Source organism: Cetorhinus maximus, chromosome 13, assembly GCF_964194155.1.
Source record: "Cetorhinus maximus chromosome 13, sCetMax3.hap1.1, whole genome shotgun sequence".
NCBI classification, from domain to species: Eukaryota; Metazoa; Chordata; class Chondrichthyes; order Lamniformes; family Cetorhinidae; genus Cetorhinus; species Cetorhinus maximus.
The window spans coordinates 66,299,483-66,313,633 of record NC_135891.1 but is presented as its reverse complement, the minus strand read 5'-3'; the positions used below and the strand labels follow the sequence as shown (position 1 = coordinate 66,313,633).

The window sequence follows — 14,151 nt, the reverse complement described above, 5'->3', positions numbered from 1 at the left end:
GACAATGACCCATTTGATTAAATTATCCCACATTTTCCAGAACCACGTGACCAGTTTGAGTCAAACTTCTGACATCCTCTGGACCAGAATGAGGTTTTGGAAAAAAACAGAATTAAAAGGATGGAGATAACCAGAAACCAAAAAAAGGGGCCAGGAGCAGGTCCAGAGGACCCACCTGTGCCAAGGAAGGGCAGCAGCCAATGGAGAGAAGGTCCATCAGATGTTAATTTTGTGCGGTGGGGTTGGGGAGGCAATGAGAAGAGAACAATGCAGCTTCATTTGATCCTTTACTAACTAACTGAAGCTGCCTATGCCTGTCTGATTTCTGTTTCGTTGCATCAGATAGTTGGAATTTGAGATGAATCTGATCTTAGTTTATTGTTATAAATTAGGAATTATTTTTAAGCGATGAACAAAGACTTTTCAGATAGCAGGACAGGCAACCTTAGTTCATGGATGGTGACACCTTGCTTCCTTTTACTAAAGCATGGTGTACATAATCCAGCAAGGTCATGTTCTGATGTTGGTACTGCACCGACTTCACCCTGTAAGTCATGTACCAACTGCATAAAATGGTGAAATGCTGAGGTCACTATGATGACTTGATACAAATACACAGTCTTAACAGTAATAGAAGGTAAACAAAGGAAAAACTAATGTTAACTTTATAAATATTTACTACTTTTGGTTAGAATGGAAACTTTCATTCCAGTCAAAACTGCTGGTACTCACTTTCTACCTGTTCTCTTTGAGTCATGAATGCACAAGACATGTCGCCAAATAAAGGAGTTACTTTGCAAAATAAGTTTTTAAGCTAGCATTGACACATGGTTAGTATACTATTTAGATCTGATTAATCCTTGTCTTGAATTTATGAGCTGTTATAGTCTTTTTGTTTGTTACTTGTGCTTTCTTATCTATCTAAAGAAGGAAACAAATGCAGAAGGTGATGTTACTATGTGACAGCATTACTTAATGAAAAGATGAGAAAGCAGTCCCTGAAAATCAAAAAGTAGCCCTCGAGAAAATCTCAAAAGTAGCCTCGGGGCCGGGAGAGGGGGGGGAATTATTTTGTCTCCTGCTGCAAGGAATTGGTGAACTAAATTGATCTAGAACTCAACCAATCTTCTGATTTTACTGTTTGAACTGAGTCCAGCTCATACATCTGAATTGTTTTTCTATTAATAAGTGTTCTCCTGAAGATGCTGACTCTTACCCATACCACTTCAGTACCTGACCCAAGTGACTGCCCAAGTGTAATGAGCGTTCAACCATGCAGTGAAGTCATGTCAGACCCTGATTTTACACTCCCTCAATTTCTGCCAATATGAGTTTTTCCAGCAGAGGTTTCTGGCTACTGAAACATGGTTGAACTGCTTACTCCTCCTTATACGGCTGCTCCAGCTCATTATAGGTATTTCCAGTCTGTACAGTATCTGGTTACTGCAGATAGTTTCATTTCGTTTTCTCAGGAATTTTTGATCAAGTCCAGTCAGATCCAGCTTCAGTTTAAGGCCCAGGTCCATCAGATTATTAGTTTTACATTTGAACCTGGTGAAAAATGGAGATAAGTGTCACGTGAAATTCTTTAGGAACAATGTGACAGTGAAATTTAATTTGGGATGCAGAACGACCATGGGATTGACTCTGTCCAGTACCTGGTATGAGTGCCCATTTCAAAATAGAGAGGATGAATCCATATCTTCAAGATAGTGTAAGTTGAAAATGTTCTCTCACATGCCACCTACACAGCGGGACCTAGGGAACTTTCTGGTGGACCGGGTTGTGTTATGTAGTTACTGCCTTGTTTTCTCTGTCTTTCCCAGCGTATTCACCTTTGATGTATTTTCTCTAGAAACTGCAGGATGCATATATGAGTCACAGAAATGTCCGGCTTGACCCCCCATGCACCAACACCACTGCCTGCAGCAACTACCTGAATGACCCAAGAGTGCGGAAGGCTCTGCACATTCCTGCCTTTGTGCAGAAATGGGAGATGTGCAGGTAAAATGGTCTCTGAATTACGATGCAATTCTGTGTGATAAATGTAAGAGCATGAAAGTAGAATTTCTGGTGCTCGCCCGTTCTTGCTGTAATTCGTCATTAGGGCTGTTCTCTTGCTTTGGGGTGGGTTCCACTCGGCTGTACCCCAAAGTGTGAGGTGTGCCAAAAGTATTAATCATTCCAAACTTTGACCATGGATGGAGTCTTGGTGAACAGTGTACTTACAAAGTCTCACTGATTTTTATACAGGTATATGGTTTAAGTTGTGTACTTGTATTCATGCTATGGCTGGTACATGGTATGGTATCCTCACAGCTACACTGGATAGGACAATATGATTGTACTTCCATTCTTTGGAATGCTTCTATCATCTTTTAAGAATGCGGAATGCTTCTGTTTTCTTTATTTTTTCATGGAATGTGGGCGTCACTGGAAAAACCAGCATTTGTTGCCCTTGAACTGAACATTTCAAAGGGTAGTTAAGAATCAGCCACGTTGCTGTGGGTCTGGAGTCACGTGTAGGCCAGAATGGGGTAAGGTCAGCAGATTTCCTTCCCTAAAGGACTTTAATGAACCGGCTGGGACTTTATGACAATCGATGATAGGCCGGAATTTTCTGTCCCCGTTGGTGTTGAGCACCGTGGCAGGCATGAGCGGACAACATGGGTGGGAAGGCCAAAAATCAGTTTCACGTCATTGTGAAAGTAGTTTACAATTGTTCCCTCCACCCATCAATGGCAGGCCGAGTTTCTCACCACTGCATATCGGGAAAGTCATTTTAACACATCTACTTATCATTATAAACCCTGCTCGCTGGAATCATCCCCCCATGTCAAATTTACGGCCCACGTCATTGGGAAGACACGCCGTCCCAGACCATCTCTTGACAAGTGAGACGTACAGGAGTCGGGACTTACCGTTAGAGCCTTGCTCACATCGCCAACATCCAAGAAGCAGAAGATGCTGGAGCCCCACAGCTACTGGACCCTGGAGGAACACGTGCATCGCATGCATGGACAGGACTCTGCCGCAAGGCAGCTCAGGGAAGGTGGGAGGTCTCTGTTGATGCCAGGGGTCTGCTTCAGTGCATCACGGTCTTGGCCATGGGCTGTTACGGATGATCGTCGGGGGCGTGGTGTTGGGGAGAGAGAGGAAGGTCCAGTGTGAGTGAGAGAGGAAGGCATGAGGGTGTACCGGGGCAGGGTTGGGGGGGTGGTGAAAGTCTATGTTTGACTGGGAGAGGAAGGTGTACCGGGGGTGGGGGGTGAGAGTAGGAGGGGGGGTAGTAAGGGTGGAGGACGAGTAAGGGGGAGTGGGATGTCCAGGTGAACATGCAAGGGAGGGGTATATGGGGTTGATGACTGCATCCTGGGGGGGAGAACTGAGGGTGGGTGTGGTAGGAGGGAATGGTGAGTGAGCTGGGAGGAGGATGGTGTGACGGTAACAGTAGAAGGGACGCTGAGGGTGGTTAGTGGGCACTCAAGGGCGGACACGGACCTTGGGGGTGGGAAGGAGAAGGCTGGGGAGGTCATTGTGGATGGGGATGGGATTCTCAGGAAGATAGAGAACGTGCACTTTCACTTGGACATCCTGGAATGAAAAGGGTTTGGGTTGGTACTTGACAGTGGGGAAGTGGAAGGTGATGCCGGGGAGCCAACAGTGATGAACAGGAAAGGACATGGGTGACTGCAGAAGGGGAAAGGACGGGGGAGCTGAAAATAAACCTTACAATGACCACGCTTTTGAAATCAAAAGTGAGCGGAGCCTCGTGTTGGCCGGGCACAGGTGCTGCACGGGAGTGAGATCAGTGGGTGGGCGGATATACAGGTCAGCTCAGATAGACAACTGAAAGAGAACCCCAACAGGCAGCACTGAAAATGCTCAGGACAGTGAGATGAGTGTGAGGAGGAAAGCTCTGCGTGTGTGGGAGAATGCTTGCATGAGGCTCTGCCACACACATACACACCATTTTTCCCTCCAGTATTGTTCGTGGTCTGGCTGCGTGCAGCAGTGGTTGGGGGTCGGGGGGGGGATGCAGAGGGAGGACATCACACTTGCCTACATTAAAGTCTATTTTCCACAGTTTTGCCCATTTACTTAATCTTACTGCCACTCTTATCCTCTTAATCCGTGAATGGATTTTCAGTGGTGATGGCCCAGTCTTATTCCAAAGCCAAATTAAACTTTGATGTGTAGGCTTTAGTTTATTTTAACTGCAGTCTGCAGACTCCAGGAGTCTCCAGAGGGACTGTGATGTCATCTGATCTGCCCATTTGGGACTGGGATACCACGTAAGACAAGCGCAGTGCCTTGAGAATCCTCTTTGTCTATTTATTGGCTGGGGCATTGGGGCAATTGTACCCCAGTCCACTCAACAAGAATCCCATGGGATTAGGTGGAATCCCAGTTTTACTCCCAGCCCAAGCTAGCTCTCCACCGACTTCAGTAACGAGTAAAACCAGACGGGGTGAAAAACAAGTATTGCCCCCAGCCCTGCTAATTTCAAAATAGGCAGGTTAAGTTCAAATTACCTTTATTATTCCTATTGCTGTACATTAATTAAAAGTATTTTCGGCAAGAGTCATACTGTTTTCCTTGGAATATGTGCTGTCTTTCTGGAGTTGAGATCGGGAGAAGGCTTTTCTGGGGAGTGTGTATTTGCAGGAAGGTTGTGATATTTGTAAGTGTAGCCTCCTTAGAAAATTTTGAAGAACCTCTGGATTACTTTTAACTGTTTTCTTATTTGGTTTTACTCCTGCTTAGTGCAATTGTGAACCTGTTTTACCGGCCCCTCTACACTGATATGAAGGATCAATACCTGAAACTACTGGCTGCCAGGGTAATTGAAACATTGCTCCTTCCATTCCACTGTTTTTATTGCAAGCTAGCTACTAACTTCTAGAAATTGTGCTTGTTGTAATCATGTAACACTGATTTGGGATTGTGGGGAGGTGAAGCTTGATTGTATTGTTTAATGTCTCTGTCGTGAGCTATTCACAGTCCAGTGGCTTCACGTACAGTTAATGGCTCTGAATGCAGTGACTAATGTTATGTGGTCAAATCTGGTAGCACCTCTTTTGAGAAACAAGGACTCAGCAATAACAATGAGAGGAATGGTCAGTTAATCTGTTTTTTTGGTGACGACTGAGAGGGAAATGTTCACCAGGTTTCCTCCCTCTGACCAGATTCATAAAATCTCTTCACACTCATCTGAAGGACAGGGTCTTGGTTTTAATATCCTTATGCAGGGTTATCCTTATGTCGGTCTTCCAGGGCAAAGAGTGTCCCCGACCGAGTGTTACAGACTGGCACATTCCAAGCTCCAGGATGGTGTGCTGAGGGACGCACTAAAGCTTGGGACAGCTGCCGCGAAGGCGCAGTGGGGAAAGGTCATCTTTCAGCCATAGGGCACCAAAGGGCTGGAAATTGTGTCGGACCCTTCAGGCTGTATGACGGACATTGAATGTATATGACAAATATCACATGAATAGCAATTTACTGGGGCACCTCAGAGTGCAACATGCTGCAGTTGAATATTATTGCACTTTCCATAATGACCATTTTGAAATACTTTGGATGTTCTTTCAGATATTTTATGATTTATTTATTGGAAAACAAAATCCTTATGCAGGATTCACCATGCTGACAGCTCCCTCCCTTTTTTAAAATTCCAATTAATTCTTTGCGAAGCCTTGCAACAAGATGCCTTATAATTGTTGAATTAAGTTTTAATCCATTAGATGGACTGTGAAAGGACCTTGCTAAGTTTCCACGACACCCTCAATGACATTTTAGTCAGTACTACGTGAGCAGCCTACACTGGGATCAGACCCTGAATCCTAGGGAGTACATGAGTGGCTCAAAGGCCACCAGCTTTCAGTATTTCTGGCTGACTATCAAGTTATTCCTGTCGTTGTATATCAATATAAACATTTTGCGTTGTGATGGCACTGCCCATCTTTGAGTGAATGATGCTGTCATTTGGCAGTTTGAAGTGGCCCTCCCCAGGGGGCGCCGGTACCCGTGCCCTCCCCGGGGGGGGGCACGGCGGTACCCGTGCCCTATCCGGGGGGGGGCGCGCGCCGGTACCCGTGCCCTCCCCGGGGGGGCGCGCCGGTACCCGTGCCCTCCCCGGGGGGGGCGCCGGTACACGTGCTCTTTCAAGTTTGAAAGCAAGTGGCCTATGTTCCACACTGTAGTGCCTTCTACAATAAAGAAAAGAAAGAGCATTTATATAGCACCTTTCACAACCTCGGTGGCCCAAAGGGCTTTGCAACCAATGAAGTAGGTATGAAGTGTACATACTGTGGTAACGTAGGGAAACACAGCAGCCAATTTGTGCACAGCAAGATCCCACAAACAGCACCATGATACTGATAACTTGCTCCAACAATGGTGGTGGAGGGATAAATATTGACCAGGACATTGAGAATTCCCCTCAGAGTGCTGGGAGATCTTTTGCATCCACCTGAGAGGGCAGACAGAGCTTTTGTTTAATATCTCATCTGAATTATGATGCCTCTGACAATGCAGTTATCTCTCAGTACTACTGGGCTATGTGCTTGATTCTCTCAAGTCTGAGGTAACTATTGCCTGTTAGCTCTCAGTCTATGATGCAAATACTTTCCAACCTCTGAATTAAATGTTAATTTAAGACTTTTTTCCTTTGTGTCAATTTGGCCGTATTTCTGGCAACAGCAGTACCAGATCTTGGTTTATAATGGAGATGTGGACATGGCCTGTAACTTCCTGGGAGACGAGTGGTTTGTGGAGTCTCTTCAACAAAAGGTGAGCTCTTTTCTGCGGCTTGTTTGCAGAGTCAGATGTGAGTGGCTTTGAGCTGTGTAGAAGGAGCAGACTGCTAATTGTGTGCATCTGCATATGAGTACTTTCACAATACTGCGACAAAGAACTAAAATTCAAATTCATTAAAGCAAATAGGGAAAAGCTTTATTTAATTCTTGAATAACCTCATAATAACAGCAGGAGGTAGCAAGTAAGAGCCTAAAAGAAAACAGTGCCAGATTTTGCATTTCTTAAAAAAAAACTTCCCATAAACTGCCCTCAAAATTTGCAATGAAAATGTTAACGATATATGCAACAGAGACGTTTGTGACATTCAGAACACACGACAAAAATATGAAATGAACTGAAGTTTAATCATAGCCCATTATAATTATCTGAATGGAAATTCTTTAAAAGGATGACAGGACACTCTACTTCAAAAGGGAAGTAAACAGAAACAGTCAGGAATTCACTTTCACTTCTAGCCAATCCTGATAATGGCAGTTAGACGCCAGGACACCAGTCATAATGACCATTAGCATGGCAAAATGTCCTTTTCTCCAACATTCGTATCAGGTCAATTTTAAACTTAACCACTAAAATTTCTCTGGGTATTTCAAAAAAAATACTCATATGGTTGCGAGTAACACTTCACAGCCAAATATACGCAAGGTCTGAGGGACATGCAAAGGCCAAGGAGATGCAGTATCTTGTACATGGCTCAGGTAGAGGTGATACACAGCTATTTAATGTATGTGTGGAATTTTTCATCTACTTGATTTAACAGCTGTGACCGAGCATGTAGTTTAAAGATAAACCTGTTGAACTGCTCTGTACCCTTAGTTGCCTCCATACTGGAGTAAGAGCGGTAGCTGTGGTAACCTCATTTGTGACCATAAACTGTGAGCAGTTTGGGAAGAATTCTTGCCTGTTGCCAGGTGAGGAAAGCACTAAGTAGCTGTAAAAAAATCCCAAAAGGGCCTACGAGAGCCATCTCCTGACTGCACTACAGACACCTTTCCCATTCCCCCACCTTCTTTGGCCATGACTGCTGCATCATTTATTAGTGCAAAATACAAAGACCCATTTTACCACACAAGGTGCTCAAATGGCAAGCATGCTTCAGCTAAACAAGTAAGACTCACCTTTTTATGTAAGGCAGCAGTCTCAATCAGTAAGGGTGGAAATTGCAGAGGAACAGTCTCCCAATCCTCCTCAGAAACAGGAGTGGGGCCAGAGGTCTGGAGAATTACAAATGTTCTACGTTTGTTTAAAAAGGATGTAAGGATAAACCCAGTAACTACAGGCCAGTCAATTTAACTTTGATGGTGGGAAAGCTTTTAGAAATGATAATCTGGAACTACAGTCATTTGGACAAACGTGGATTGCCTAAGGAAAGCCAACACGGATTTGTTAAGGGAAAATCATGTTCAGCTCATTTGATTGAGTTGTTTGATGCGAGGGTTGATGGAGGTAATGTGGTTGGATTTCCAAAAGGCATTTGGTAGTGTGTCATATCATAGGCATGCCAACAAACTCGAAACCCATAGAATTAAAGGGAAAATGGCAGCATGGATATCAAAAACAAAAACAGAATTACCTGGAAAAACTCAGCAGGTCTGGCAGCATCGGTGGAGAAGAAATCAGTTGACGTTTCGAGTCCTCACGACCCTTTGGCAGAACTTCTGCCGAAGGGTCGTGAGGACTCGAAACGTCAACTGATTTCTTCTCCACCGATGCTGCCAGACCTGCTGAGTTTTTCCAGGTAATTCTGTTTTTGTTTTGGATTTCCAGCATCTGCAGTAGCTTTTAGCTTTTTGTTTTTAGCATGGATATCAAGTTGGCTGAGTGACAGAAAACAGAGATTAGTAACAAACGGTTGTTTTCAAACTGGGCAAAAGTGTACAATAGGGTTCCCCTAGGGTTGATACTAGGAACACTGCTTTTCTTAATATATATCAATGATCTGGACTTTGCTGTACAAGCACAAATTCAAAAGTTGCAGATGGCGCAAAACTTGGAAGTATTAAACTGTGAAGGAATGACGATAAACTTCAAGAGGACATAGATTGGTGATATGGACTGACACATGGCAAATGAAATTTAATGCAGAGAAGTGTGAAATGGTACACTTAGGAAGAGTGAGGAGAGGCAATATAAGATAAAAGGCTCAATTCTAAAGGGAGTGCAGGAGCAGATAGACCTGTGGGGTATATGCATAAAAATAATTGAAGGTGGAAGAGCAGGTTAAGTGGTTGAGCCACAGCTAGAACTCGATTGGATTTGGAAATATACTTGAAAAGGAAATATGGTGGAGATGGGTCTAATTGAATAGCTCTTTAAAAGATCTGGCACAGGCGCAATGGGCAAAATGACCACCTCCTGTGCTGTAAGGATGCCCTGAATTCATTTGTTTCAAATGGAGGTCAAGCACAGGAAGAAAAATGAAATTCTAGGGTATTGGGTCTGTTATGGCAGGGCTTATGGAACCAGAGTTAACCCAGTCCCTGGATATTATTTTCTTGCTGGATAAGAGCAAAAGGCAACAGCAGTGAACCTGTGCTCAGATCCCATAACTGGGGAGTCAGTAAATAAAGTCTCAAATGTACACTGAGCTCCAAGAGTGCCGAGTCCCCAGAGTTGGGGGGTCAGTTTTGAAGGCACTGTTTAAATTTTGGATACATTAGCAGAAGTTGTGCTGCTCTATGGAATCCTGAGATAGGATTCACTAATAAGGTTGCTCTGCTTATGAGCAAGTTCTGCTTAGCTTATAAGTTCATTACTTTAGCAGCTCTGTATGAAGAATATATAAAGTTTACTCCATGGGAATACACAAAAGTTTATTCAAACAATGAGAGGTCTTGCCTTGTAAATCACATTGCTCTTTTTTTAAATGGAGCAACACTGGGCCAAGGTAAGCATGACTGTACCATGAGTAACGATGACTCAGATAATGCCAGTCAGATAACACTAGCCTTGTGCTTTAAAGCTTTTGTTTGTAGGGGAAGAAGAAAGCTGAGAGAGGGAAGGAGCTGTGGATTTTGAAATCTCTCTAGAATCCATGCAAAATAAGCCTTATTGTAAGAGGAGTCTGCAATAGGCAGAGGTATCTCGATTGTCTGACCACCTTCACAATGTGTTGTTGGATCTGCATTGCTGAGGAGAGCAAAGTAGTGGAGGGTTGGTGTCACTGCCTTTTGGGAAGCATGGCCTCATCTGAGTGTGTCTTTTATTTTCCCCTCAGGTGACGGTGAACCGTCGAACCTGGCTGTATAACGACGGGAATGGTGATCAGGTGGGCGGTTTCGTCAAGGAGTTTGGCAACCTTGCTTTCCTGACAATAAAGGTATGGCTTCATAATAGCATGAACAATAAATAAACGCAAGAAATGCTGGACATACTCAACAGGTCTGGCAGCATCTGTGAAAGAGAGTTAAGGTTTCAGGTCCATGTCCTTACATCAGAACAGGAAGAAGTTAGAGAGCTTATAACCAAGAGCAGAGCCAGGGAAGGGAAGTAGAAGATGAGATGGAAATTTGAGGAACAGAATCTCACCTTCCTTTGGGACTTAACATCGAGTTCAACAATTTCATACCATAACCTCTGCTACTTTCTGGGACAGCAGCTATCGTAGTCAAGAAACAACTTGACATAGTCATACTCACCAAATCATACCTTACAGCCAATGACACCATCGTAACCACCCCTGGGTATACTCTGTCCCACCAGCAGGACAGACCCACCAGAGATGATGGCAGCACAGTGGTATACAGTCAGGAGGGAGTTACCATGGAGTCCTCAACATTGATTCCAGAATCCATGAATTCTCATGACATCAGGCCAAACATGGGCAAGGAAATCTCCTGATCAATACCTTGCGCCCTACCTAAACTGATGAATCAGTGCTCCTCCATGTTGAACACCAATTGGAGGAAGCACTGAGGGTGGCAAGGGCACAGAATGTACTTTGGGTTGGGGATGTCAATGTCCATCACCAAGAGTGGCTCGGTAGCACCAGTACTGACCAAGCTGGCCAAGTCCTAAAGGACATAGCTGCTAGACTGGGTCTGCAGCAGGTGGTGAAGGAACCAACAAGAGGGAAAAACATACTTGACCTCGTCCTCACTAGTCTACCTGTCGCAGATGTACATGTCCATGACAGTATTGGTAGGAGTGACCACCGCACAGTCCTTGTGGAGACAAAATCCCATCTTCACATTAAGGATACCCTCCATCATCTTGTGTGGCACCACCACCATGCTAAATAGAATTAATTCAGAACAGATTTCGCAACACAAAACTGAGCATCCATGAGGTATTGTGGGCCATCAACAGCAGCAGAATTATATTCAACCACAATCTAACCTCCGGCATATCCCCCACTCTACCATAACTATCAAGCCAGGGGATCAACCTTGGTTCAATGAAGGGTGTAGGAGGGCATGCCAGGAGCAGCACCAGGCATACCTAAAAATGAGGTGTCAACCTGGTGAAGCTACAACACAGGGCTACTTGCAGGTCAAATAGCAGAAGCAGCATGTGATAGACAAGAGTTAAGCAATCCCATGACCAATTGATCAGATATAAGCTTTGAAGTCCTGCCACATCCAGTCAAGAATGGTGATGGACAATTCAATAACTAACTGCAGGAGGAGGTTCCGCAAATATCCTCATCCACAATGATGGTGGAGCCCAGCATGTCAGTGCAAAGGACAAGGCTGAAGCATTTGCAACCATATGACCAGAGGGGCTGAGTGGATGATCCATCTCCACTGCCTCCAGAGGTCCCTAGCATCACAGATACCAGTCTTCAGCCAATTTGATTCATTCCACATGCTATCAAGTACATATAAACATATGAATTAGGAGCCCTCAAGCTTGCTGCACCATTCAATACGATCATGGCTGATCTGAATGTAACCTCAACTCCACATTCCCGCCTATCCACGATAACCTTTCACCCCCTTTTCAAGAATCCATCTACCTCTGCCTTAGAAATATTCAAAGATTCTGCTTCCACTGCCTTTTGAGGAAGAAAGTTCCCAAGATCCTCTGAGAAAAAATTTCTCCTTATTTCTGTCTTCAATAAGCAACCCCTTATATTTTTAAACAGTGACCCTCTAGTTCTAGATTCTCCCACAACAGGAAACATCCTTTCCACATCCACCCTGTCGAGATCCGTCAAGATCTTATGGGCAGAATTTTACGTCCTGCAGGCGGGTGCCCACTTGACCCAATCGAGCGTAAAGTTGTGCGAGAAGACATGGGGCGAGTGTCCCGACATCATCGTGCACTCGGCGCGGTTTTTGCTCGGCGGGTGTGCTAAAAAGCCAGAAGCGCGCCTGCCAACCATTAAGAGGGCAATTAAGCCCATTAATGCCGCAATTGTCTCTGATTTTTCATGGCTCATCCAGCCTTGGAGTTGGCGGATGGACGAATCAGCCAGGCAGACTTTCCATTTTTCATCAAACCTCATCCAAGGGTGGGATGAAATTTCCATTATGGAATAAAATAAAAATAAATATCTGTGGACAGCATTTTTATCAGCTATATTTTCAGGTGATCGATTGTGATGTATGGACATTTTTTTCAGCTTTTAAAACCTTTTATTTGATGATTACGGTGATGTCATCACCCGCCCTCTTCCTTTCTCCATACCGGCAGTGCTGAGCATTTCAGCACGCGCTTCACGCTGGCTGGCCAGAGTGAAATCGTGGTTGGGGGCTGATTGTGGTTGGTAGTCCGTTTCTCGACCGCTCCCATGCCCACCAATCGGGCGTGCCCACGAAAGGTGAAATTCAGGCTTATATGTTTCCACCAAGTCACCTCTTTCTCTTCTAAACTCCAGCGGATACAAGCCTAGCCTGCCCAACCTTTCCTCATAAGCAACCCACCCTTTCCAGGTATTAATCTAGTAAGCCTTCTCTGAACTACTTTCAACACATTTACATCCTTCCTTAAATAAGGTGTGCACAGTATTCCAGATGTGGTCTCACCAATGCCCTGTGTATCTGAAGCAGAACTTCCCTACTTTTGTATTCAATTCACCTCACAATAAACGATAACATTCTATTGGTTTTCCTAATTACCTGCTGTACTTATACACTAACCATTTGCAATTCATGCGCTAGGACATCCAGATCCCTCTGCATCTCAGACCTCTGCAATCTCTCACCATTTAGTTAATATGCTGCTCTTTATTTTTCCTGCCAAAATGGGCAATTTCACATTTTCCCACATTATACTCCATTTGCCAGATCTTTGCCCGCTCACTTAATGTAAACATCTCTTTGTAGCTTCCTTATGTCCTCTTCACAACTTACTTTCCTACCTATCATCATCTGTGTCATCAGCAAATTTAGCAACTATACCTTCGGCCCCTTCATCCAAGCCATTTATATAAATTGTAAAAAAGTTGAGGCCCCAGCACTGATCCCTGTGGTACACTGTACATTACATCTTGTCATCTAGAAAATTATCCATTTATGCCTACTCTGTTTCCTGTCAGCTAGCCAATCTTCTGTCCATGCCAATATGTTACCCCCTACACCAGGGGCTTTTATTTTCTGCATTAACCTTTGATGTGGCACTTTATCAAATGCTTTCCGGAAATCTAAGTACAGTACATCCACCGGTTCCCCTTTATCCACAGCACATGTTACTTCTTCAAAGAACTCCAATAAATTGATTAAACATGATTTCCCTTTTACAAAACCATGTTGACTCAGTCTGATTACCTTGAATTTTTCTAAGTGCTCTGCTACAATGTCTTTAATAATAGCTTTGAATATTTTCCCTATGACAGATGTTAGACTAACTGGCCTGTACTCTCCTGCTTTCTGTCTCCCTCCCTTTTTGAATAAAGGAGTTACATTCGCTATTTTCCAATCTAATGGAACCTTCCCCGAATCTAGGGAATTTTGGAAATTTAAAACCAACTATCTCACTAGCCACTTCTTTTAAGATCCTAGGGTGAAGTCCATCAGAATCTCGGGTCTTGTCAGCCCGCAGTGCCAACAATTTGCCCAGGACCACTTCCCGAATGGCTGAAGGCACTGGTTACTGCAGTGGCTATGGGCCCTGACAACATCCTGGCAATAGTACTGAAAACTTGTGCTCCAGAACTTGCTGCGCCCTTAGCCAAGAGGTTCCAGTACAACTACAATACTGGCATCTACCTGGCAATCTGGAAAATTGCCCAGCAACAAAAAGCAGGACAAATCCAATCCAGCCAATTACCGCACCATCAGTCTACTCACGATCATCAGCAAAGTGATGTGTCGTTGACAGTGCTATCAAGCAGCACTTACTCAGCAATGACCTGCTCACTGACACTCAGTTGGGGTTCCACCGGGGCCACTC

General features: G+C 44.3%; 1 protein-coding gene across 3 annotated transcripts in view; it reads left to right on the top strand.

Moving 5' to 3' along the window:
* ctsa (cathepsin A) overlaps positions 1-14,151 on the top strand; it is a 53,798-nt gene that overhangs the window by 35,708 nt on the left and 3,939 nt on the right. For 2 of the 3 annotated variants that reach the window (XM_078555478.1, XM_078555476.1), the window contains 4 exons: positions 1,856-2,004; positions 4,768-4,843; positions 6,703-6,792; positions 10,034-10,135. In XM_078555478.1, the coding sequence (XP_078411604.1) occupies positions 1,856-2,004; positions 4,768-4,843; positions 6,703-6,792; positions 10,034-10,135 (417 nt within the window). The remainder of the gene's footprint in view (positions 1-1,855; positions 2,005-4,767; positions 4,844-6,702; positions 6,793-10,033; positions 10,136-14,151) is intronic. The other variant, XM_078555477.1, reaches the window with a different exon arrangement.